This window comes from Corvus kubaryi, unplaced genomic scaffold, assembly GCF_017639235.1.
Source record: "Corvus kubaryi isolate FWS band 111438036 unplaced genomic scaffold, C.kubaryi_AGA036_p1.0 65109, whole genome shotgun sequence".
NCBI classification, from domain to species: domain Eukaryota; kingdom Metazoa; phylum Chordata; class Aves; order Passeriformes; family Corvidae; genus Corvus; species Corvus kubaryi.
The window spans coordinates 82945-106203 of record NW_024581772.1 but is presented as its reverse complement, the minus strand read 5'-3'; the positions used below and the strand labels follow the sequence as shown (position 1 = coordinate 106203).

General features: G+C 43.4%; 1 protein-coding gene across 1 annotated transcript in view; it reads left to right on the top strand.

Moving 5' to 3' along the window:
• Nucleotides 1–23086, top strand: part of LOC121673025 (usherin-like) — a 28706-nt gene extending 5620 nt beyond the window's left edge. The window contains exons 4-11 of the mRNA XM_042046042.1: nt 10206–10415; nt 11589–11827; nt 12416–12633; nt 14635–14811; nt 15748–15831; nt 17689–17933; nt 20027–20257; nt 22469–23086. Of these exons, the coding sequence (XP_041901976.1) occupies nt 10206–10415; nt 11589–11827; nt 12416–12633; nt 14635–14811; nt 15748–15831; nt 17689–17933; nt 20027–20257; nt 22469–22558 (1494 nt within the window). The 3' untranslated portion in view covers nt 22559–23086. The remainder of the gene's footprint in view (nt 1–10205; nt 10416–11588; nt 11828–12415; nt 12634–14634; nt 14812–15747; nt 15832–17688; nt 17934–20026; nt 20258–22468) is intronic.
• Nucleotides 23087–23259: the final 173 nt, after the last annotated feature.

Below are 23259 nucleotides of genomic sequence, written 5' to 3'. Positions count from 1 at the left end.
GCAAGGATGGAGACTGTACAGCCTGTGTCAGCCGAACTATTGTTAGACCAGATTTCCTTTCTGCTTTAGTCAGGATCTGTGAGGAATGAGAATTCAAGTGCAGATGGGGCTGAGTAGACAGCAAGCATTGGTAGCAGACTCAAACCATACTTTTTAGGAATCTTTCTTAGATGAAGTAAAGCTCTCCAAGCTGTATGTTGTAGGTATTGGCTGTGTGATGTTCTCAGCTGGACTAACTTTTAATTATCTCAGTCAGAAGCTGTTTTTTGGGAAGTTGATACCACAGAGACTTTCTTCAGCCAACATTTTTAATGACTTATCAGTGAAAAATAAAAAAAAAAAGAAGCCTCTTGATCGGATTCCTGTGCTTTACTGTGCTGTATTCAAGACTTAGCTTTTTATCTTGGTTCTGCTCCATAACCAGGCTGAGCTTTTGATTGGAACTCTAAATCATTTTTGGTTTTTTTCACCAGTGGCCATTTATTTCACCATGAGAGGTTTTTCAATGCATCTGTTTGTCTTCTGCTGAAGTCACTTGCAGCAGTCCTCTGGGATCTACTCTGAGCCTCTCCATTGTTGACAATTTATATCTTGCCTGTGAGACAAGTTATTCATAAGTGTAGGGCTTGGCTTTTGCTATTATGCTGATGAAACCCAGATTTATATTTCACTTAAGCTGGATATTGATTCTCCTGTCTCTGCATTTGAGGCTTGTTTGCTGGACATAAAACTTTAAATGCATCTGAATTTCCTCCAGCAGAATGCAGATAAAATCAAAGTGCTGTGATGGGACTCTCTCCGGCATTTTTGGAGATACTGAGATTTAGTTCAATGCTCTAATAGCTTCTTTGGACCTGAAACCAGGACTTTTGAATATGGGGGTTTTTTGAGAGTTTTTTTCATTGGGTTTGTTGGTTTGTTTTGTTGTTTTTTGTTTGTTTTCCTGGAAACTTCAGCTGAATACTAGGTTTTATAAAATTAGGTGCAAAATTTGCACTTCCAGAAATGATGAAGTGAGTTTAGAAGCTCGTGATGACAAAAGGGACTATGGCCCTGAAATGCTTGATCACTATTCTTCAAGGAAGCCTATTTATACTTTAAGGGCCAGCATCTACATGAGCATATCAGCACCTACTAGGTTTCAGTGGGTTTTTACATGTCATACAGTGCCTACTGTTCCGTACTCCAAAACACTTAGATCTTCAAAATTCCCTCTGTTGGTCTAGTTGCACATTTAGATATTTGCATTTTCTAGAGCAACTTCTAGGTATTTGTTGGAATTCTGCCTGATATCCCCAACTCTATTAAATATGTGCTATTGCATCATCTCCTGAAACACCCCCTGACTTAAGCAAACATTACAACTCATGATGCCTAATGAGTTTGCAAGTGCAATCCTTTGATTCCTTGAATATTTCTGAAGCAGAATGTGTAAGCCCTCCTCAGGAGTCACTGAAAGACGTGTGCAGTGCTACCATCTAGCAGCCTATAGAGCCAAACCTGCTTTTCTCAGCTAAGGAAAGGCCCTTCCGAGCAGAGACTTTGTGGCATTTAGAGCAAAGCAGAGCTGTCACAGTATGGTGTGATTTCCATGCAAATGCAGTATCACTCCTCCACGATTGCACTTAATTGTGTTCTTAAAACTGCTTCTTTAGATTAATGGCTTAATGTCTTCCTGGTTTAGGACACATCCTTATTTCTATTTGGCAGGCACAGAACATGTAAAAGACCGAAGATTACAATTGTCCCTTTTCAGAAAGGTTTATGGCTCCCTGCAGAGGTTTATTCTCCAAGAGGACTGTTCAATGCACCAAATAGGGTCTGCAGTGCTGGAGCTGCCTGCCTCTGACCACTGTTGGAGGCACAGCATCCCTCCTGTGTGTGGAGTCCTTCTCAGCCTCCTGTTGCTGCAGCCAAGTGAAGGGTCTAGGAAATACCCTGAGACACACCAGGGTAAATATGTATTGGGTCCTCTCAAAGAGAAAACAAATCATATTTTGACTTTGTAGAGGTAAAGAGAAAAAAAATGGGTGCAAAGTCATGAAGATTAAGGAAGGACCAACTACATGGGGTGTAGAATATGTCAGCCCTCTTGGTCACTTTCCAATGCCAGGAAGGACACTTGGTTTACCAGCCTATCTGTCAAATTGTTGGCTGAGCTCCAGTTTGTGCTGCTTAGTTACTGACAAACAGGTCAGTGACTTCTGCAGTTTAAAATGGGGTAAAACTGGTTTTCCAACTGACCAGTGATGGATTGTCACCCATGTGTAGTATCCCTCATATCTGGCTCCTCTTCATTGTTTTAATTCCCCATTTCTTCCCATCTCTCTGACAGAAAGATGCACTGCAAAGCAGAGACATTAAAAAAAGAAAGAGTTCTTTCTTCCATTCCCTGCTTGTTATTTTGTTTGTAAGATTGTTTGTTCTTACAAGGTTTCTGCTTCCAGTTAAAGAGATTTTCTCATACTACATCTGCATTAGACTACCAAGCTTGACCTCAGGTTCTGAAAAGTAAAGCAGACATAACTATGTTGTTTCACTGATGCAATGATGATACCTACCTGAAATATCCTTTTGCAGAATGAGATACTTCCTTTCCCCTAGTAGAAGGCACACAATAGGGAAAAGGGCCATTTGAAACCATGTAATTTTACTCAGTAAGCCCCACCTCAGGCAGTATGTTTCTCTTGTCAACACAGTCTTAAATTCAGGTGTGTTGATGCAACAAAAGCTTGTTTTTTTTACAAAAGCTTGATTTTTTTTTTCATTAAATTACATACAGATATTAGACTGTATTTGTTGGCATCCAGATTTACCAGTGAGACTCTTCGAGCACCACTCTTGCAAGACCTCAGTAAATTGTGATTCTGACATATTCAAAACCATGGCAAGCTATCCTTTAAAAAGACATTAGTGTGAGTACCAGGGGAAAGTATACTCCAGGGCTCTAGATGGCTTGATATGATTTCCTTGATTGTATCTTTTTATTTATGAGGCATAATTTATGACTGCTGAAAAGCAAACTAAAATGAGTGATGACTAACTACAGCCAAAGTAATAAATCAGAAGCAAAGAAAGAAGTGGTGATTTTGATCGAATCTATTGAATTAGCTGTTGCCCTTAGCCATTACAGGTATTGGAAAGACCTTTTAATATCTGCTTATCTCTCTCATGGGAACTTGGTAACTATCTCATTATATACCCATAGGAAACAAATGATTTAATTTTCTATCTTTTAGAGTTAAACCTTTTTACATCTCTCATTAATTACGGACATTATACTATGTCATATGGAATGAGCTTCCTTTAAAATTTAGTAATTTTGTTTAAGTCCCAAAGTTTTTGCCTATTGTCTTTGCCTTCTCCAGAATGGGTTTAGTACTTTTATTATTAGCATTTGAACAGTGGAGATGAATAGCAATGTTAAGAGGCTCTAATTATCACAGTGCTGGAAGCCTGGACCTGAAATCTATCCCATTATATGTTTATGACCTCCATAAGGAGACTAACAATGTTGAAGAGGGAAAAGTTTGGATCTGAGAAGGAGCAATCAGAAAGCACACATTTGATTACTACCTTCTCTTACCCCTGCTCATGAATGGATGTGTTACTTTCTTTCCCTTGCCTTTGCTCTGTCTACCATAAACTGTGCCTACTTTTTAAACTTCCTGCTTTTCTAATACCTGCCTGACACTGAAGTGCCCAGATGTGAATACATTACCCCAATGCTGAATGCAAGATTTCGGTAGACATGCTCTGTGTTCTGAGCTCTGCTGGCATCACATAAGTAACTCCAAATTAGCCAGCCAGTACAGCAGTCAGTTCACAAAGACTTGTGAAGGATGCTGCAATTGATGGTGAGAGGGAGGTCCTTTGGTTTTCTCTAATTTCAACCAAGATTGTAGTCTCTTCAGTTTTCTTGAATATTGCTGTTTGAATGTAACCAAAAACTGGGGGCTGTGTTTCTGAATTTACTGATGTCAGATCTTATATGACCCTAAAATATCTTGCTATCTTGGAAAAGAATTATTCTGTGAAAACTCTGCATTTATGTAAGTGCAGGGTTAGAAATGGAACATATCTGAATCAAGAAATACAAAGCAAAGTTTCAAAGTAGTGCTGGGTCTTTGAGGTCTCCATGAAACAGCTTCAGAAAGAGAGAAGCGGTACAAACCACTCTGCTACAGTTTGTCTCTCCCGGCATGTGCCAAGCAGTGCCAGCATTTAGTCCTTTTTGGAAAGACCAGAAGCCACAGGTGTGTGAAGTCTTTGCTTGCCATAAGAGCAGAAATCCAAGTTGTACTTGATTCTTACACACAGAAGTAGAGTTACATGCACGTGTAAAAGGGCTGGCTTGATCTGACCTTGTGGTTCCCCAGAACCTATAGCCCTACATTAACTGCCCTACAGCTCTGAGCACTGCTCAAAGCCCAGGAGAGGTAGTGACTTACAAATGAGGCTTTTTCTAAGGCAAAAGGTTGTTTTCTGAGTGCCTGCAGGAACTTGGTGCCAGCTGCTGACACATTCAGAGCTGAGATCTTGTCTCTCAGAGAAGCACCTGTGATGGACCACAGACTAAGCACAGCATGAAGCAGCACAAGGCACAGTGCCTCTTGGAGGGAGCCAGAAGCCGCTGCTAGTTGGTAATCAGCTCTTTGGCTTGCTCTCTTGCAAACAGGAGGGGTGAGAAGCATCTGGCCTCCATGCTATGCAGAGTATCCCAGCTCTTCCTGAGCTGGGAAGTCAGGAGCAGCTCAGGACTGCTGCCTTCATTGAGGCGAGCTGCCCCCAGCACCCTTCTGCCCAGCGAGATCTCTCCAATAAGGGAGAGTTTCACATTCTCCATGGGCTGTTGGCTGCTTGAGGGTCCCCTTTGCAGGACTTTGAGTTCAAAGATTCCTTGCTACAGATTTGGGGTTTCAAGAGTGTTGCAGCAGATGAGTATGTGTGGTTCAGGCATGGAAGTCATCTCACAGGCTTCTTCCACTGTCAGCATCTACAGTAATGTGATTTTTGTGTATCTGTACCCCAGGTGATTTTGGTCCCCTTGTTTCTGCCCTTATAGGTTGTTAGCTCTACTAAGCCTGAACAGGTTCACCGTGTTAAGGTGACTCTCTTCTCAGAACTTCTCATCCTATTCCTCATAGGTTTTGCCCCTTCTTGCTGTGCCAATGAACCTTGAGGTTGTCCTGTGATCATTTTGAGTGACTGATCACAGGTTTCTTCCAGGAGCAGAGATCTGTGAAGGCTCAATTTATGATGGAAAAAACCAAGCTTAGTTACCTGTAACTGGAATTCTTCAGTCCTCTGAATATACGGTCTCCAGAGAGTTTTCCCCCCTCTCTTCTCTCTCTGGCTCCACTTCAAAGTGCAGTCTGAGCCAGGGGCCAGCAGATTGATAAAACATTAATTAGTAACCCTTCATAGCTGATTTCAGAGCCCTCTCCTGGTTTTTTTGGGACAGTGCAGCAATTAACAACAACACATCTTTTGGCAGGGTGCTGAGCCATGCACCATGATGTCAGACTTAATGCTTGTCGAGGAAGAATATTCAGAAAGTCAAGATAGAAGAAACTTTTCTTGGCTTTCTGCTGTCTATGTTTTGTCATTCAATACATCCCTAAGATGTGATTGCTTCTTGTTTGCCCCGTGTTCCTGTATTGTCTTTCATAATTCTAAGAAGATAATACTGCTGCCTATTACGCTCTTTTTATTTCTCTATTAATGAGGTTGAATATTTTCGGCGTTGATTATATCACAATTTATAAAGATTTTTTTTTACCTCAAACAGCTTTTTACGAAAGTCTAAATCATGAAATTTCAGTTTAACCAGGCTAGCCAGCCAACAGCTTCTATCCATGACTTTTTAGTGGTGACTTTTTGAGAAGCCATGAGCTCTGATTTTAAAGACACTGCTCATTGTGGATATTGTTGCCATGCTGCCCCATTTTTTCCTGCAAAGAAGTGGCTAAACACCAGTATTTCCATCAGTTCTGGGGATTTACTGCCCCGGGTTTCCAAACACTGACCAGGATTTACTTGGACAGCAATTCTCACAGGGAAATATTTGTATAACCATCCATCCTTTTACAGATGGTTGAGCAGAAACAAAGGGAGTTAAGGGAATCCAGCTAAGGTCAGTGTAAATCTGGAATTTAGATCCTCAGAAGTCCTGTTTAGCTGTCACAGCTGTCTCAGAAACTGGCGTTACAGACTCACAGATACCGAGGGGGTTTCTGCTGGACACATGTCTTGGCAGGGCTGAGTAGCTGGTGTCTGTCTAGAAGGCAGGCTCAGAGCATGTCTGTCTGTCAGGCCCACACAAATGTGGCCGTGACCTCAGCCTTTTTTTCCAGAGAGACAGGCATGTGGCAGCATGGTGTGGACATCAACTTCCCCTCAACCTCTGTAGGGAAGTGCTGGGCTGGGGAATCATGTCTGCTCCTGCTTGCTCCTCCTCTGCCCAGTCAACTTTGGTTTAACTGTGTTCATGGAAAATGAAACAGCTTCAAAGGGATCACTGGCAGCATCCCAAGAACAGAGATGGGTCATCCACTCAGGCATTCCCACTCCAGAGGGCAGCAGGCCCAACTGCCTCTGTTGGAGCATGTGATTGAACCTCAGTTACCTGACTCCTGAAGGAGTCCTTTAACCACTTAGCTGTAGTATGGAAGGGGATGAGCGTAGAGTCACAGAACCACAGAATCTCCTGAGTTGGAAGGGAATCACAAGGATCATCGAAGTCCAACTCCTGGACCTGCACAGGACACCCCAAGAGTCACACCATGCACCTGAGCGTTGTCCAAATCCTCCTTGAGCTCTGCCAGGCTTGGTGCTGTGACCATTTTCTTGGGGAGCCTGTTCCAGTGCCCAACCACCCTCTGAGTGAAGAACCTTTTCCTGGTATCCAACCTAAAGCTCCCCTGACACCGCTTTGTTCCCTCTGGTCCTGTCACTGGTCACCAGAGAGCAGAGATTGGTGCCTGTCCCTTCACTGCCCCTTATGAGGAAGCTGCAGGCCATGGTGAGGTGTCCCCTCAGTCTCCTCCAGGCTGCACTGGATTGGAATTGTTTTTACAAGATTATTATTAGAACCCCAGGCCACACTAATGACCTCAGACCTGGTGATGAGGTGACAATAAACTGCAGTGTGTGAGGACAACACCATCAGCTCAGGAAGATGCTTTGAAGGTTGCTCAAGTACAAGAGGCCTTGCTACATTGTTCTCACCGAAGGAAGGAGATGGAAGTGCATCAGGAGCCAGTTAAGGAGTATATGCATGTCATTGTCACCTCCCTGCTCACACAAGCAGGACGTCCCTTCATCAGTCGGGCTCCCAACCCACAACTGTGGTATCTGATACAGGGCACTGCAACAGAGGAGAGGGAAGGCGGCAGTGCTTCTCCAAAAACATTGCTGTTGCTTTTCTTCTGGTTTCAGCCCATTCCCAGGCTCAAAGCAACCACACACTCATATGCACATCATGTTCCCATTATTTTGTCCACAGTTTTCAGGACAGGATATGTCTTCATTTCTATTTAAGCAATTCAAAACTGCTGGCACCCAGTGATGAAGTTCTGGATGCAGCTGTGGAAGCGGAAATTGGCACTGGGACAAATGATGGCCTCCCCACTGTCATTCTTTCTTTCATTCTTTTTCCTTCTTTCTCTCTGTTTTTCCCAGGGGTGACTGGGCTGCTGTGACAGTAGAAACATTCAGGAATTCCAAGCCCTCTGTTTTGCTCTTTTACTTCCTCCGAAATGCACATTAGTCCTGCGCAAAATACAAGAGCAAATGAGATAATGGGGAACAGAATGTCCCAGGGTCAGAAGGACTCACCTCTGCTATAAATCTCTCAGTTCTGTGGCACGAGAGGACCACGTGCTGCTTGGGATGGGGATCTTCTGTGACAGTGGCCTTTTCTGGCTCCTGGCCCTTTCCTAGTGACAGGAGTGGGCTGCCTGGGGAAGAGGTCACAGCACCAAGCCTGACAGAGTTCAAGAAGCATTTGGACAACACTATTGGGTACATGGTGTGACTCTTGGGAATGGTCCTGTGCGGGGCCGGGAGTTGGACTCGATGATCCTTGCGGGTCCCTTCCAGCTCAGCTTATTCTGTGATTCTGTGACTTAAGACTTCTTCCTAAAAGACAAGGTGTATGCACCTATGATAGGTGAGGGATTGATGAAGGGAGTTCTCTCCATCCAACCCTTGGTGAAGCGTTTGTTTGCCAAGTGAGTTGCATCCCTCTCTCCTCCAAAATTCCTTGGGAATCCCATTCTGAAGCTGAATTCCTGTGCTACACAGGAAGGCTCTGCTCCTAACTCATCACCTTCACTTTAGTTGTGGGCAGCTTGCTCAGCAGGTCTGGTCCGTCACTGTTACACTCCCTTCTCATTAAGGCCAGAGCCTGGATATAACTGGAGCATTTGAGCCCAGGTAAGTGCTGAGCTGGTGCCAGTGCCACACTCAGAGCTGCTTTTTCCATATGTGGTTTATTCTTTCCACAAAGAAATATGCCCCTTGAAATGAATGACTGTGGGTAAATCTTTGTAGCAGCTGGAACTGAACTGAGATACAGGGTTTGACCTACTGCAGTAAAGTGAACAGAGTTTGACTTTATTAATAGTTCACAACAAAGATGTATTACTGATTCCACTGAAATGAAAGTGCTTTGGCTGAGCTTTTTATTGCAGGGCATCATCTGTACTTAGTATAGTTCTGTATGTTACTGATGGAATCAGGAAAGATCTTTGGGTTTGTAATAGGCAGAACCACAGCCTTCAAAGCCACTGTAGTTGTTTTTATCTGTTTTCCGTCCCATGGCTCCTTGTGCAGTATCCTGTGTTCTTGGAAATTAATATCGCAAGCTGGAAAGACTCAGGGTCAGTTTTGAAGACCTGGTACTTCTAAACCTCCTGGCTTTTTTCAAGACATAGTCCCAACATTCCCTTCCCCAGGACCAGTGCCCAAAGTAGATCGCATAAGAATGTGTTTTAGTGTAGTTAGAACTGCTCGACATGAAAGCTTACTAAGGAATACTTACACTAAAAATCGCTCAGACAGTCCTCTTGTATTGCCATTTAGATCTATCATTCTGATTGATCACTATGTGGTTGGCTAATATTGAGTCTAATTTAACCCTATATGCTCACACATCCATCTATTCTGTCTATTGTACCTGACATTCTACAAATTACTTACTCATGCAAATGATGACCTAAGGCAACCTTTTATGATATTCGTGTTTAATTATACAAATGCTTTTTGATAAATAAGATTATACATCCTTCCATATGTTTATTCAGTCCTTGATGAAAGCAAAATTTAATTTTCATGCAGATTTGTTGGAGAGTGTGTTTAATAAGTGCTGAGTTTTATGTAGTCTGCAGATCACTCTGGTTTTGGGTAGCTGACAAAATCAGTAGGCATAGTTCATAGAGACATGTGGGTTTTAATCAGGCCTAATTCAAGCTGCTAATTTTTGAAATCTTGGAACTGAAGTCATTGCCTTTGTGCTCATGCAATAAAGCAAATGTTGTTGTGAAAATAAATGAGAGATGCTGAATTAACTATACACTTCAGTGGGCTTTATTTATATTATGAGTTACTGAAAATGTTGCCAAATAACTGATACATTAATATTTTTAAGAGAAGGATGTTCCTGTAAAACTCACTGGTTCTAAAGAATAACTAGAGTTTGGCTTGTGTGATTCAGTCAAGGTGAACACAACTTTTAAGTGCCACCCAAGGCTAGGCTGAATTCATCGGGGCTGCCTGCATACATGAAGAAATTGTGCAGAAGGGAGAAATTGCCAGGACTAGATATCAGTATGTCTTTGAAAACATTGTCCTTGTTGATCACAGCTCCTCCAGGAGTCCTCCTGGCATGGTATGACACAGACAGTGGTAGGAATTTGGAGTGTGGGGATGAGGTGTGAAGAAGACACGGGAGCACACACTGCCTGAGGCATGACTTTTGCTTCTTTTCCCTAAGTGTGGCAGTGGGAAATATTCCACTCTTCTGTTAAAAAATCACTGGGTCAACACAGGTGCTGGGTGGCCATCAAGGGACATTTCCCATGGGTGCCATTGCACCATGTTTTACCCCGTGTCAGTAGAGCTGTAGTAGCCCCTCTGGCTAAAAGCAGGTGTTTTGTAGGCTTGAGTCTTTTGGTGACAGTTTCTTTGTTTTCCTGTCGAAGGTGTGGTCAGTAAACTCTGTGGGCCGGACACCAAGCAGCTGGTCCCGCTGCCGAACAGGCCCTGCCCCTCCCGAGGGCCTGGGAGCTCCCCTCTTCAACACAGTGGCATCCACTGTGGCTGTGGTGAGCATCAGCCCCCCTCTTAAGCCTAACGGGGTGGTCAGTATCTACAGGCTGTTTTCTAATGATACCACAGGGACTGATGTGGTGGTGAGTATTGTCAGCACTTTTTCTGTACTTCCATTTCCACTTGTATTTTCTAGCTTTAACAATTTTGTTCTTACAAGCTGCTACTGTTGGTCACAGACTGCCTTCCTCTCCTGGCCTCCCACTGTTAGCTGCTTTGCAATTCACTGTCCTGTCCATGAGCTTAAGCTGTCTGATTCCACATTACCCATTTATTCCTTCCAGTGCACTTGGCTGTGGCTGTGTCTGATTCAGCCAGTTCGTCCCAGTGGTGCGTGCATGGCCTTCCATTTCCATTCCCTCACACCTGCCATGCTGCTGGCTTGGCTCTGGCATCAAGAAGTACCAAGTGCTTCCCTTTGCTTGCTTGACTCTGTCCTTCCTATTTTTTGCTGAACTCTGCTAAATCACATGCTGCCAAATGAGAGCAGATGTTGCCTCTTGTTGGTGTTTCCTACACATTTTTGTTTCTTTGGCTTAAAATAAGCTATACCAACAAACGACTACGGTGAGAAGGTGAAATGGCAGTTCCTGTGAGCAGTTTCGGAACAGAGCACTGATTCCTTTGCCAGAAATGCCAGGTCTCCCTTGCTGAGCTTTGCAAAGTTTCCTAACAGGCTCACCCAGCACAATGTCTGTTTGAATGCAGAGCAGGATCATGTTGGCCCTTGACTTAGATGTACCTACCAGAGAGCACATTCTCCTGTCTGGGAGTGACCTGACCCACCAGACACACTGGTGTCAAGCTGCCCAGCACTGTTTCCTGCCTCCACATTGAGGAAGCCTGTGAGATATGCATGATTATTTGCTAGCGCATTTATCATGGAGCTATTTTCCACATTAATTTATTTTCTGCTTCAGTACCACTTTTCCCAGAGTCTTTCTTTAATGGTTTTCAGCTTCTTTGTTGCTGAGAATGACATTTCCAGTTGACATACAGTGATCACAGCTCAACTAAAGATGTCTTGAGGCCATTGATGGCATGGTCTTTTCCTTTGAAGAGTGTCCTTTAACTTCATAGTGGGAGAAAAATGCCGAGTTCCCATTACACAACAGCTGCATTAGTGTCAGACTTAAAGGACATGCAGAATCTTCTGTCCATCTTCTTCTGGGGTTAATTCACCTCCATAACTCTTATTTAGTATTTAGTACTTGTGGTGCTTGAAGCTGTGACAAGTTCCCTCTTAATTTTTACAGCTGTCAGAAGGGACTGCCACCCAACAGACAATACATGGGCTAAAACCTTTCACCACATACTCCATTGGCGTGGAGGCCTGCACCTGTTTCAACTGTTGCAGCAAAGGACCCATGGCTGAATTCACCACGCAGCCAGCTCCACCCTCAGAGCAGCCTCCGCCGCAGATCCGCACTGTGACCTCCAGGAACGCCTCTTTCCAGTGGAATGCGCCTCAGTCACCCAATGGCATTGTCACCAGGTAGGAGCTGCTACCCAGCTGAACCTGAACACCTTGGCTGGAGGTGATGCCAGAACAATTTCAGCTGGAATTGCATGGCTGAGAGCACTGAACAGTTGTGGCATCCATCTTCCTTCCTTGGCATGTTGGTGGTGATATTCCCTGTGGCCTGAACACCATCTGGGAAGTGTTTACATACACTGTATGTGATTGCGTTTCTCCTGAGCAGGATATTGTGGAGGATGAAGGTGGAAAGGATGAGCTCTTGTGAGTGGAGGTGATTTGTTTTCAGCTATGGTTGCATAGTCAAATAGTTCTGAGTTCAACTGGCAGTGAAGAGATAGCTGCAATCTGGAGTTACTTAGGCAAAAATCCTGACTTGCACAAGTGAGCAGCAAGGTAACAGGCGTCAACACTTTCATTGTGAGTGACTTATGGACCACCACAACTGCTCAGTTATCTGACAGTTAGGACCATAATCTCCAAGAGAAAAACTGGTATCAGGTCTATTCTTCTCTGGTAGCCAGACAGCAATTAGGATGAAATGTAGAATTGGTTTTTATGTTATTAAAGGCCCTTCATTCATAAAAATCTCAACTTTGTTCTCAGCTATGAGCTCCACGTGTACATGGCGTGTCCTCTGAACCTACAGCCAGCAGTGAAGGCTTGCAGTCCGGGCCCGACTGAGGTGAAGTACACAGGGAAAGGACAGAGTGCCAACGTGTCCAACCTAGAACCTTACACAACTTACAACCTGCGAGTTGTGTCCTACAACTCTGTTGGCAGCAGCGCTTCTGAATGGATCGGATTCACTACAGAAAAGGAGCGTGAGTATGAGAAGTGGTTCATAAACCAGTGATGCCTGCTTCTGAGGTCTGGGGCTGCACAGAGCCAAATGACTTCCCCACCTTTGGGAAGGAGGAGGTCCCCAGAAACCTCTTCTTCCATGTCCCTGATGACTGTCTCTCTGCTGCACGTTCATTGAAATTCTGCTCTGGGGCTTAACTGCTCATTCCTTCAAAAATATTTCTTTGCTCATCATCTGATGTCACATCCTCTATCTTGGGAGCCTGGAAACCTTTTATTTTACTGAAAATGGGCAGCAAAGCTGTAGAACATAAAATGTTCAAGTATTACCAGAAGGGTGATGTGTAGTAATAAATATACTGTCATAAATAATCCCTTGGAAAAGTGGAGATCTTGAAAGAGACATGGTGATTGTTTTCAGGAACACTCTTACTGTCCTAATTCATGCCACACTTCTGCTAGGTGTCATAAAAGTTTTCCTTGGATGTCATCTGAATGACCGGATGCTTGTAAGCACTGAAGTAAGAATTTGTTGCTGTCCAACCACCGCAGGCAGTGCTTTAGGCCATGTGGGGGTATGCATGGAAATTAAACATGCAGGACCTGTGCCTACAGGCAGAATAGATTTTGCCATCAAAACTGAATTTGTAGTAGTCTAACATCAGCTTTTATTAAAAAGATCTATAGTGCTGTAGCCAGAGTCATTCCATAACAGATGAGATGGGCATTTCATCTCACTCTGTCAGGTCAGGGCAAAGATGATGTTCACTTTTTATCTCATGTCAGGATTTCAGAATCACCTTCCTAAAAATCTCTTTTGCATAATTTGGTAGTTCTGCCAAGTAATTACTAAAAACCTGTAATCTGATACATCCTTAGCTGAAAATTTCAGGTGGAACAGGCCCAGATTTTCTTTAATGTCACCACTGAAAAAAGGACCACACCAAAACCAAAGCAAAGAACAAAAAAAACCAAAACAAACAAACAAACAAAAAAACCCAAAAAAAACCCACCAAAAAACCCCCCCACAATAAAACAACCAACCAAACAAAAAAACAAGCAAATAAAAGAAAGATCCCTTATCTCCAAAGCTGTGTTTTATTAAATTGCAAGTTAAAAGGCTGGAGCACGATTATGAACTTCTAAATGGAGAAAATTCATAAGGAGCTGGTGAGACACATAGAACAAAAGGATTTGAAAGCAATTTTTAAACCCCCACCCACTAGGTCCAAAGTCCTCTTCTGTCAGTCTTGCTTTTCTTGCCTTGCTGACCTCTTCACACCAGGTTTCCAGAGTCCCTCTGGCTGTCTCCTTCCTTGAGTCCCTCTGACTGCTTCCTCTTACCTCCAAGGCTTGCTTTAGTGACAGTGGGCAATTAGCAGCAAAGTGCAGCTGGACAAGCAGCTTTCTTATGAACAAACCAGCAAATACGGGGCAGATGGCTTAATGGCAACACCACAAGAAAGGACCTCAAACTTAAATGAAGTTTTTTGTCAGCAAGCTGATGAACTCTTCTTCCCTGAAGTGAGTTCTGGGTTTCTTTTCTCTCTGCCTGCCATCTGTTCTTGCTTTTCTGAAACCCCATGTTTTCATGTATGCGCATGTGTTATAGATGATCTTGGCAATTTCTTGGGGCTTGCAAAAGAACCCTCTTCATAGCAGTTCCCACAGCCCAGCCTGCTGCAGTCAGGCTTGCACAACCTCCTGTGTCTCCCTGTCTTCTACCTTAATTTACACAGTTTTAGTGTCTGTACCACATTCACAAAGGCAAAGGGAGGGAGTTCAATATTTGTTTTCAGGATATATTTCTGCTTTCTCAGTGCAGAGGCTGGCATGCTAGAGCAGCTTTTTCTATTCTCCTTGTATCTTCCCTAATCATACACATGGATATGCGAGAGAGGGAGTGCATGTGGCAGAGAGCTTGTATCATGCAGAATCTCTTTCTATTCATTGTATAACTCAGTCACTGAATCACTTCCAGCCTACTGGCTAGAAATGAGCTCTTTTTCCTTGTTTTGCAGCACCTCGGTACATAGCTCCGTTCTCTGTGGTCAGCAATTTATCCACCATCCACATCGACTGGAGCCGCACCTTCATGCTGAACGGGCGTCTGAAGGAGTACGCGCTGACGGAGAGCGGGCAGCGCATCTACAGCGGCTTCGACACCGAGCTCTACTTGCCAAGGACATCGGACAAAAGTCGGTTTCCTACCGCTTCCTCTCGGGGAAAGTCTGTTGAGCTAAGTTAATATTAGTGTGTGCTAAAATTAAAAAAAAAATCTCCATTGCAATCCCAAGCTAAGACCAAAGGAGCATACAGGCACACCAAAATGTATCTAAGCAAATCCTTGAAATAACATCCATGGAGCTGAGCTTTCTCTTAAACATCATGCCTGACTGGGTGAGACTGTTTTGATTCACTGTGAGGGTCAAGCTTTCCCAAATCCTAGAGCTGTTGTTGCAATTCCGTCCTTCAGGGCTATGGTCTGGGAAATGTACAGAAATCTTCAGTTTCAGGAAAGACTGAAGCTTGAATTTTCATTTGAATCAAATTAAGTCAGTAGCTCTTGGAACAATTTGCAGTCTTTAAAATACAAGGAAACTATCAACAGGGGAAAAAAGGAAAAGAATAATCAGCAAGAAAAAAGTTTTCTGTTTTTATGACATTGGGATTTTGTATGTCAAAGAATTTTGTAATACATTTTTTATCTTCCTGATTACTACAATGGTGCTAATACCCTTTTTTTTTTTTTTTAATTCAAATGTTCTTAAGATGTTTGTTTTAGCTATGAATGAAGTACGAGGAATTTAAGGCAAAGTGATGAAAAAATTGAAAGTTGCCAGTTACATTGGAAGAGGGAGAATTGAGTAGTGAAAGAAGAACTTATTTTGTAGTAACATCATAGTGATGATTGCTTATGATCTGCCATAGTTCATAGTTTAGAAATTCAATACTCATGTGTAAAGAATTGTGAAGCTCTGGTCTGGTACTCAGGTGGGTTATGATAGGTTATGTGCTATTCCTGCCTTGGTTTTTTAGAGCTGGCTGTTTACTGGTGAATCATGGTGAAAAGGCAACCTCTACAGAATTTTTATTTCTGCTGCTGACAGTATTTTCTAATTTTTCTTGCTCAGCCTTTTTGTTTCAAGTGACCTGCATGACCGATGAAGGGAGTGCTGTGACACCGGTCATCAAGTACAATGCTGGAGAGGGAGTTGGTAAGTGAAGAAATTACCTAGCACCTGTTCATTTGATGTGTTTGTGCTCGAAATTTGACATGTAGTGCATGCCAGGCAGGATAGCATCTCACTGCAGTATCAGGGGCTTTCTTAGGGCCTTGTGTATGAGGTATGTGTATAATGTGCTTTTTTTGCCATGTATGGATTTCTGTTCCTTTACACCACAGAATCCTGAGTACTTTAGGTTGGAAAGGACCTTTAAGATCATTGAGTCCAACCATCATAGAATCATAAAATGATTGGGTTGGAAGGGACTTCAAAGATCATCTACTTCCATGCCATGGAGGACAACTTCCATTAGACCAGGTTGCTCAAAGCCCCATCCTGCCTGGCCTTGAATGCTTACAGGGGTGGGACAATTCTCAAAATTAGTTTCAGATCCTCTCCTCAGATATGTAATATTTTTTCTTTTATTTTTACCTAAGTATATTGCTCCAAAATGTTGTGCTTTTTCCTGCTAAATAGAATCTGCTCTCTTCCAGATTTAATTTCCAAATTTGGATCATCCTGAATTTCAGTCCTGTCCTCCAAAGTTCCTCCTCAGTTTGACAGTGAAAATACACATCCTCTCTCCTTCCAGTATCCCACCCAACCCAGTAAGGGACATATGCCTGCTCCTTTCCTTTGACCAACGAGCAGATTCACCTGGGATGTGTTCCCCTAGCCAGTTTATGAGAATGTCAAACTAGACATTGTCAGGACCCAGTTTATAACACCTGCCACTTCCCTTCTGTCCACGAGGCTTTGGCCTGTTTTGTGGAAGCGAGAGAGTTTGGTGTGGTGACATCCTCTTGTCCATTGAGTAGTAGATGTCTAACAGTAAAACGTTCCAGGTTTTTTAAGTCCTTAGTTTTCTGTTAACCAAAGCCAAGTTCAAACCGTTTCTAGCTGAATTAATTAACTGGTTTAACTAAGTTCTTTTTCATGTAGTATCTTGTCCAGCTTTTTAAAATAGATCTGCCTTATATTTGCAATTACTCTTTACTCTACATTTCCCTTATATCCCTTTTCATGCTTTCACTCCATTATCCTGCAGAATTTCAGGCAAGGCTGCCTTAAAGGCATTATAAAATGTTTTCAGTTGCTCTATGTCCACCACCTTCCATCCTCTGCCCCTTTGTTCTTTTGGTTGTTGCTTTTACCCAGAGTTTATTGAAAACTTGAATGGCACTGTAGGGAACTTGCAGAGAAGGCTTGCAAGCAAAGGTGTTGGAAATTCCTTGGCCAAGAGTTTGGTTATACATGTAGGATTGCAAATAACCAGAAATCCTGTCACTGAAATTCCTTACACTTGGGTTGTGAATGAGTAAAGCCAACCAAGTGACTGTTTTGTTTTCGAGCAGGTGGGGGATAGGAGTAGTAAAATGTTTCATGTTGCTTGCTTTTGTATTAATGTATTAAAGCCTTCCTCCCTCTCTTTTGTTAACTGCACAGGCCTGTAACTGCACAGTTGTTCTGCAGAGAATGTCCTCTGTCTGTACCGCTCTGAAATTACCGTAGTAATTTCCACTCTTCAAGGTTACTTGGAGAACCCATTTTTCCTCACATTCCACCACCACCACCTCCTTTTGGAAGAGCTGCTGATGCAGTGGTGATTTCCAGCCTAAGCAGCAATGCCAGAGCTTTAAGCAGGGTCTCTTGAGGGTAGTAAGTTTTTTATTACAGCCCGCTAGCATATTGAACCATTATGCCACCTTGAACATAAGTGCAAATAAGCACATGACGACAAAATTACTTAAATTTCTGCCTAATTTATTAGCGAGGAAAGGGATAGCATATTGTTAAATGCTTCTTGAAATAACTGTCCCTTTCTCCCCTAATCTCTCTTTTTTACAGGTCTGATCTTGACAACACCTGGAGAGAAGGACAAAGCAGAGTCCAAACATGCAAAATTCTACAACGAGTTGTGGTTTGCAGTGCTGATGGTAGTTCTAGGATTGATCCTCTTGGCTATTCTTCTCTCCTTAATTCTTCAGAGGAAGGTCCACAAGCAACCCTACGCACGAGACAGGCCTCCTTTAGTTCCACTCCAAAAAAGAACATCACCAATGAGTGTGTATTCATCAGGTGAAACCCATCCGGTATGTTTGGAAAAATGCAATGTTGTGTATCCATGATGTTATACTTCTATCTGCCCCGTCAACACACACATGGACTTTTTCTTCCTCCTTCCAACATTTTTTTGCACACTTGGTTACCAAATGGAGACTGTTCAGTGTAGGGAAAGGACTGCCTGGTCCCATATGGGCCATATCTACATGGGCACAGAGAGCAAGGTTACAGGTGCTTAGTCCAAACAGAGCCCTGGGACACCTGGTCTGCAGGCCCTGAAATGCTTCTGATGCCTAAGACAAACTTTGGATCTGGAGTCACAGAAAATGCAAAGCCACTGCTGTCACCTCATGTTAGTTGACATCTGCAATAGAGCTGAGAAGTCTTTGGCATGCTGTGAGAAGGTAGGTGAATGGCTAACCAGGATCAATCTGACAGTCTTTGTCAGGTATCCAGGAGATACGCCTGCAAAGAACAAGACTTAGGGAGAGGCATTATTTCTTGCCAGTATCCATCTACCACCCAGCTGGACTGCTCTAGGACAAGCTGCATACCAGGAAGGTTTGGAGTAGAGAGAGTAATTAGGGAAAAAGCTAGGGAATTTCACAAAATGCATGTGTGCATTTGTGCACAGAGACCTACAGTGGGACCATCAGAGAGGTGGGAGGGGAACTACTGGGGAGTGACATAGAGGAAGATTTTGTATCATTTTTTTCATGAAAAGCTGTAATTCTGAAAAAAGCCACATAAAAAACATGTTCCATCGTGTAGCAGAGTAGTAGTGCTATTCTACCCCTTGAAAAAGCAAAACAAAAGCAAAATGGCAATTGTTATGGGATTGAGAATGGGAGCAGCCATGCCTTCCATTTCCATGCTTCTTCCCAGGCACAGGCCATGAGATGATTCTTCTTCTCACTTCTCAGCTTCTTTTTCCTGTGAGCGCCATCAAGCAGCAGTGACTCCTGCATCCTTCATGCATTCTGTTCCTTCTTGTCTCGGTGCCAAGACACTGCATCTGTGCCTCAACCAAGAAGCTCTTGGAAACAATGGGATTTCCAGTGTGCCCCTTCTCCTGGCAAAGGCTATGAGCATAAGAAACTTATTTTTTTGGTCTCATGGTTTTGATTCCTTTTCCTCTACAGTCTGTCATCTTGTGTTATTCCTCTTGACTTTGAAATGTCTTTGCTGTTGGCATGCCTGCACAATTCCCTTTCATGTTCCTGCCCTTTCTTTTCTTTGTTTTGTTTTTTCTTTTTCCAGAAGCTCATGAACTTATTAGAAAGGAAGGTTCTTTAGCACAGCAGTTGAAGGACTGATCTGAGAAGTTAGGACAGAGCTACTATGGAGTGGCAAAACGGCTTGTTTTACAACTGTTAGTGAGGTCGTGGCAAGCAATGCTGGCTGCCCACACGGTACTTGACCACTTATATAGTGCCTGGTCTTTGCCAGTTCCCCTACTGCCCCACATTCTGCTACACTGCTCTCCCTCACAGAGCTGCAGCTAATTCACACCCTCTGTCAGGTACACCTACACTGCACCTTGCCCTGCCCTAATGCTTTTCCTCCCTCTCTTTAAACTCAGTTTGAGACCATTGCTGACACGTCCGATTCATCAAGCAGTGTCACTCTCAAAAGATACACGATGCACTTTGAGGTAGAGTCCTCAGCTTGCAGAGTGGCCAGACGTGTGATGTGTCAGATGACCCAAGCATGCACAAAGGCATCTGACACTGCATGTTTCTCCTGGTGGGTGCATGATTTTTCCCCGATCATGAAAAGGTCTGCAAACATCCCCTTGCTGTGCAACTCTGGGCTATCCTGGTAATCAAAAATCTTTGGACTTCTGTTTGTTGGTCCTTCAAAAAAAAAAAAAAAAAAATAGGAGGAAGAAGAAAAAAGTTGGGGAAAATCCTGGTTTAGCATTGGTAGTTTTTTTGTTTGTTTTGAATGATATGATTGTTCTATAGTGGGGAATGGTCTGGGGTTTTTTCTGTTTATAATTGTGCATGATTTTTGAGGCATGGTTTTCTCTGTTCTCCTCCATTCCTGCTTTGTTTTTGTTCAGATAAAGTATTCAAAACCATGCCCTTTATTTATTTATTACTTTGTGTCTTCCTCACAGGGACTAGCAGATACGAAAATTCCAGGGGCTGGTTCTCCCACAAGCAACCGCAGTGTCCGTATCACGCCTGGGGGAAGGAGGCCCAGTCAGGGCCAGCTGAGTCGCACGTATTCCCCCACCTCGCTCCATCGCAGTGTCAGCCAGCTGCTCGACCTCTACGACAAGAAGACTTTTGAAGAATCACCTTGGGATGCCATCCTTCGCAACCATCGCACTACTGGCCGTGGCTTGGTAAGGGCTCCTGCTTCTCTGGGACGCTGCTGTGCGTCACCTGCTAGAGATTTGTCTGTTCTGTTGGAATCATATAAAGGCCTAAGTATCGAAAGTTCCTGGAGATACAGCCAAAAGGCCTAGAAGGACATGGGCAGAGGTTAGATCCTCAAAATTCTTCAAGTCTACTGCTCTCTTCTAGAGTTGCAGGTGCTCACACACTGCTCTTAGAGGATGCAAGGGATCCATGTGCATCTCTTTATGGTTTCCATTGAACTATTAACTCCATGGTCGGCCGAGGAAATGCACCTTGAAGAATTCCCTTCTATTTGGTGGGCTTTTTTTTCCATGCATTTCAGCAAATGTCTGAGGTGGGATTGTCTTGGCATCCTTCACACACTTAATGCCAGAGGCAGGAGCTTGTATTCTAGTGACTCCTGTTCTGTTAACAGGGACTCAACTGCTGATGAGACCTGCTCTCTGTCCTCTGCTCAGTCACAATGCAGAGATTATGTGAATGCTCAGATCTCCTGGTGTGTGACAAATTAATTCAAACTCTGCCCACATGGGACTGGAATGATGCTGGGGGGCAGGAAAAGTATTTCTCTTTTAATATAGGACAGGACTAGACAGTGTCATCAACAGGGATCTGAACATACAAATACAAGACATGATTTTCAAGCCAAGGACAGTGATGGCTTCCCTTCCTTTGTCACGAGGAAATGGGCTTTTTAACTTCCACCCTTCCCATACCAAATGTGTGAGAAAGGGTTCAGAGGTCAGTGAGACACAAAATTAAGGTTCCTAAAAAGGACTCAGAATGGGGGTGAAGGGTCTGTGTAGTAGTAACAAAATTAGATGGAGTGTGCAAGTTAGTGAGTGGATCTTGTCCAAAATGCAAATTAACTGGAGGATAGTCTGGCCATAAATCTAAGGAGCTTCCTCAGACTTTCACCTTCAGTATACAAAAACAGCTGGAAGGGCTGAAACATACAGGCTTATCAAAGTACAGGGGTGTTGGTTCCAGCACTGCCAAACCCACTTAGACGCCAACAGCAGGACCAAGGAAGTTGATAAGGCTTAATTAAGAAGGCTGTAATAACTCTAGGCAAAACCCCTATAGGTACAGGTTAACCTTCAGCCTGCACTCTGCAGCTCATGGACTTCCCAATTCAGAGGTATCATGAGTCAGCCTTGCCATTTTCTCAGAGCTATCACATCCTTGTGATTTAATTCCTTGGGGACTAACAACTCACCCAGGGTGTACCTCTCTATGATCTCATTAGCCAAAAGAACAGCTTCCTGCTGCTGAGAGGAAGCTCTTGCTCTACCCATGTATCTTGGGCTGATACCATGACTTAGGCAGCAAACCCTGCCATACGCATGCTCGAATGATTTTTAAAATACTCCAATGAGCTTCAGGAGTGGCAGAAGCAGGAAAACAAAAACTTTCATTTCCTTTTGGTAGCAGACAACCCTGACAGCATGAGCTCAGTTTTTTATCTGCTCTTCTGTCCATCCTCTGTACATTGATTTACATTGCCCTGAACCAGAGTCTTTGCTCCCGTGTTGCTCAGCTACTCTCTTGCAAACAAACATCCTGCAATGCTTTTGACTCAGTTCTTCTCTTTATTACACTCAGTAGCTTAGGAATGGTGGTTTCAAAGTTTGGTTCACCCCCTTGTCCAGCTTGCAAATCAATATAGTGAATGGCTGTAGAGGCCCAGGACACAAATCTGCAGTAACACTGCTCGTGCCCTCTTTATGCTATAGAAACAATTTATTTCTCTCCTGCTTTCAACTGTCTCTGGCCTAATGTAGGAGTGCAGGTGGAAGCTCAGACACTCCCTTGGAAGCTTGAAGAACAAAATCTTACCTAAACCACGTGTGTGATGTGGTTGTTAAGAAAACAAAAGTGTAAACATGTATTCTTTTCATAGCTCCAAGTTCTCAGTACACTGTAACAAACACTATATTATTGACCATTTGTCAGATATATAGAGCAATTGAAGTAATTGATGGTATTTTTTTTACTGTGAAAATCTAACTGGCTTGGATTCAGGTGCTTGAATGCTTTAGATTCTTATCTTATCCTGGGAGGAAAGGGAAGACATTAGAAATGCACTTATTTATCTACTTAAGAACTATTTTTAGTGGATAGGAGGAAAGAGAAATACCCCTTTAGTCTGGTACAGCTGTGGTTGACATGCTTCTTTTTTCCCTTCCTTACAGTATGTAGATGAAGAGGATCTTGTCAATGTCATCAAAGGCTTCAGCACCGTCACCAAAGAGCACACCACATTCACTGACACCCACCTCTGAAGAACAAAACCACCTTTTCTAGAAAATGGAAGTGGGTAACTTGCCAAAAGCAGCCTGCATGGCCTTTGCAGGCAGGGATAGGTCTGCCGTTTCCCCACCCCATGCCTTGGAGTTAAAAGATAAAACTTTTTTTTGGGAGGGGATGTGGGAGGGTAAGTTGGCCTTTTTTTCAACATCTCTTTCACTGTATAGTAAAAACTGTGTGCTAGCACTGACACCTCAGAAAGGTAAGAGAACAGTCTGAAGATCCCTAAGTCATACTGTAGTAAAAGACTGTGAAGGTAGAGACTCTCATCTTTGTCACTCATCCAGCTTTCCCAACTGAGGAGGGTTGTAGGGGCACAGGAGGGAGGGAGGGAGGGGGGCAGCATGTTTGGTAAAGAAAAGTCTTTTACATGTCCAAAAACCAGAATGTGGCTAAAAGGGGCCTGCGCGGCAGGATCTCCATGTTGTCTCCTGGCCTGACAGAGCTCCACCACAAAATTGTGTTCATGCACAGGTGAATAAACAGCACTGAAGGAATTCTTATGAAGTTGTTCTAGCCTTTGTGTTCTCTCACTCCCTCTTCCCCACCCTCTCGACTCAAAAAGCCCAGCAAAAGAGGTCATTAATAAATGCTGAACTCCAAGCATGCTTTTTCACTTGCTGTCACATCCTTCCCTTCTGCTTATGTATTACGAATCCACAGGCAATAAAACCTG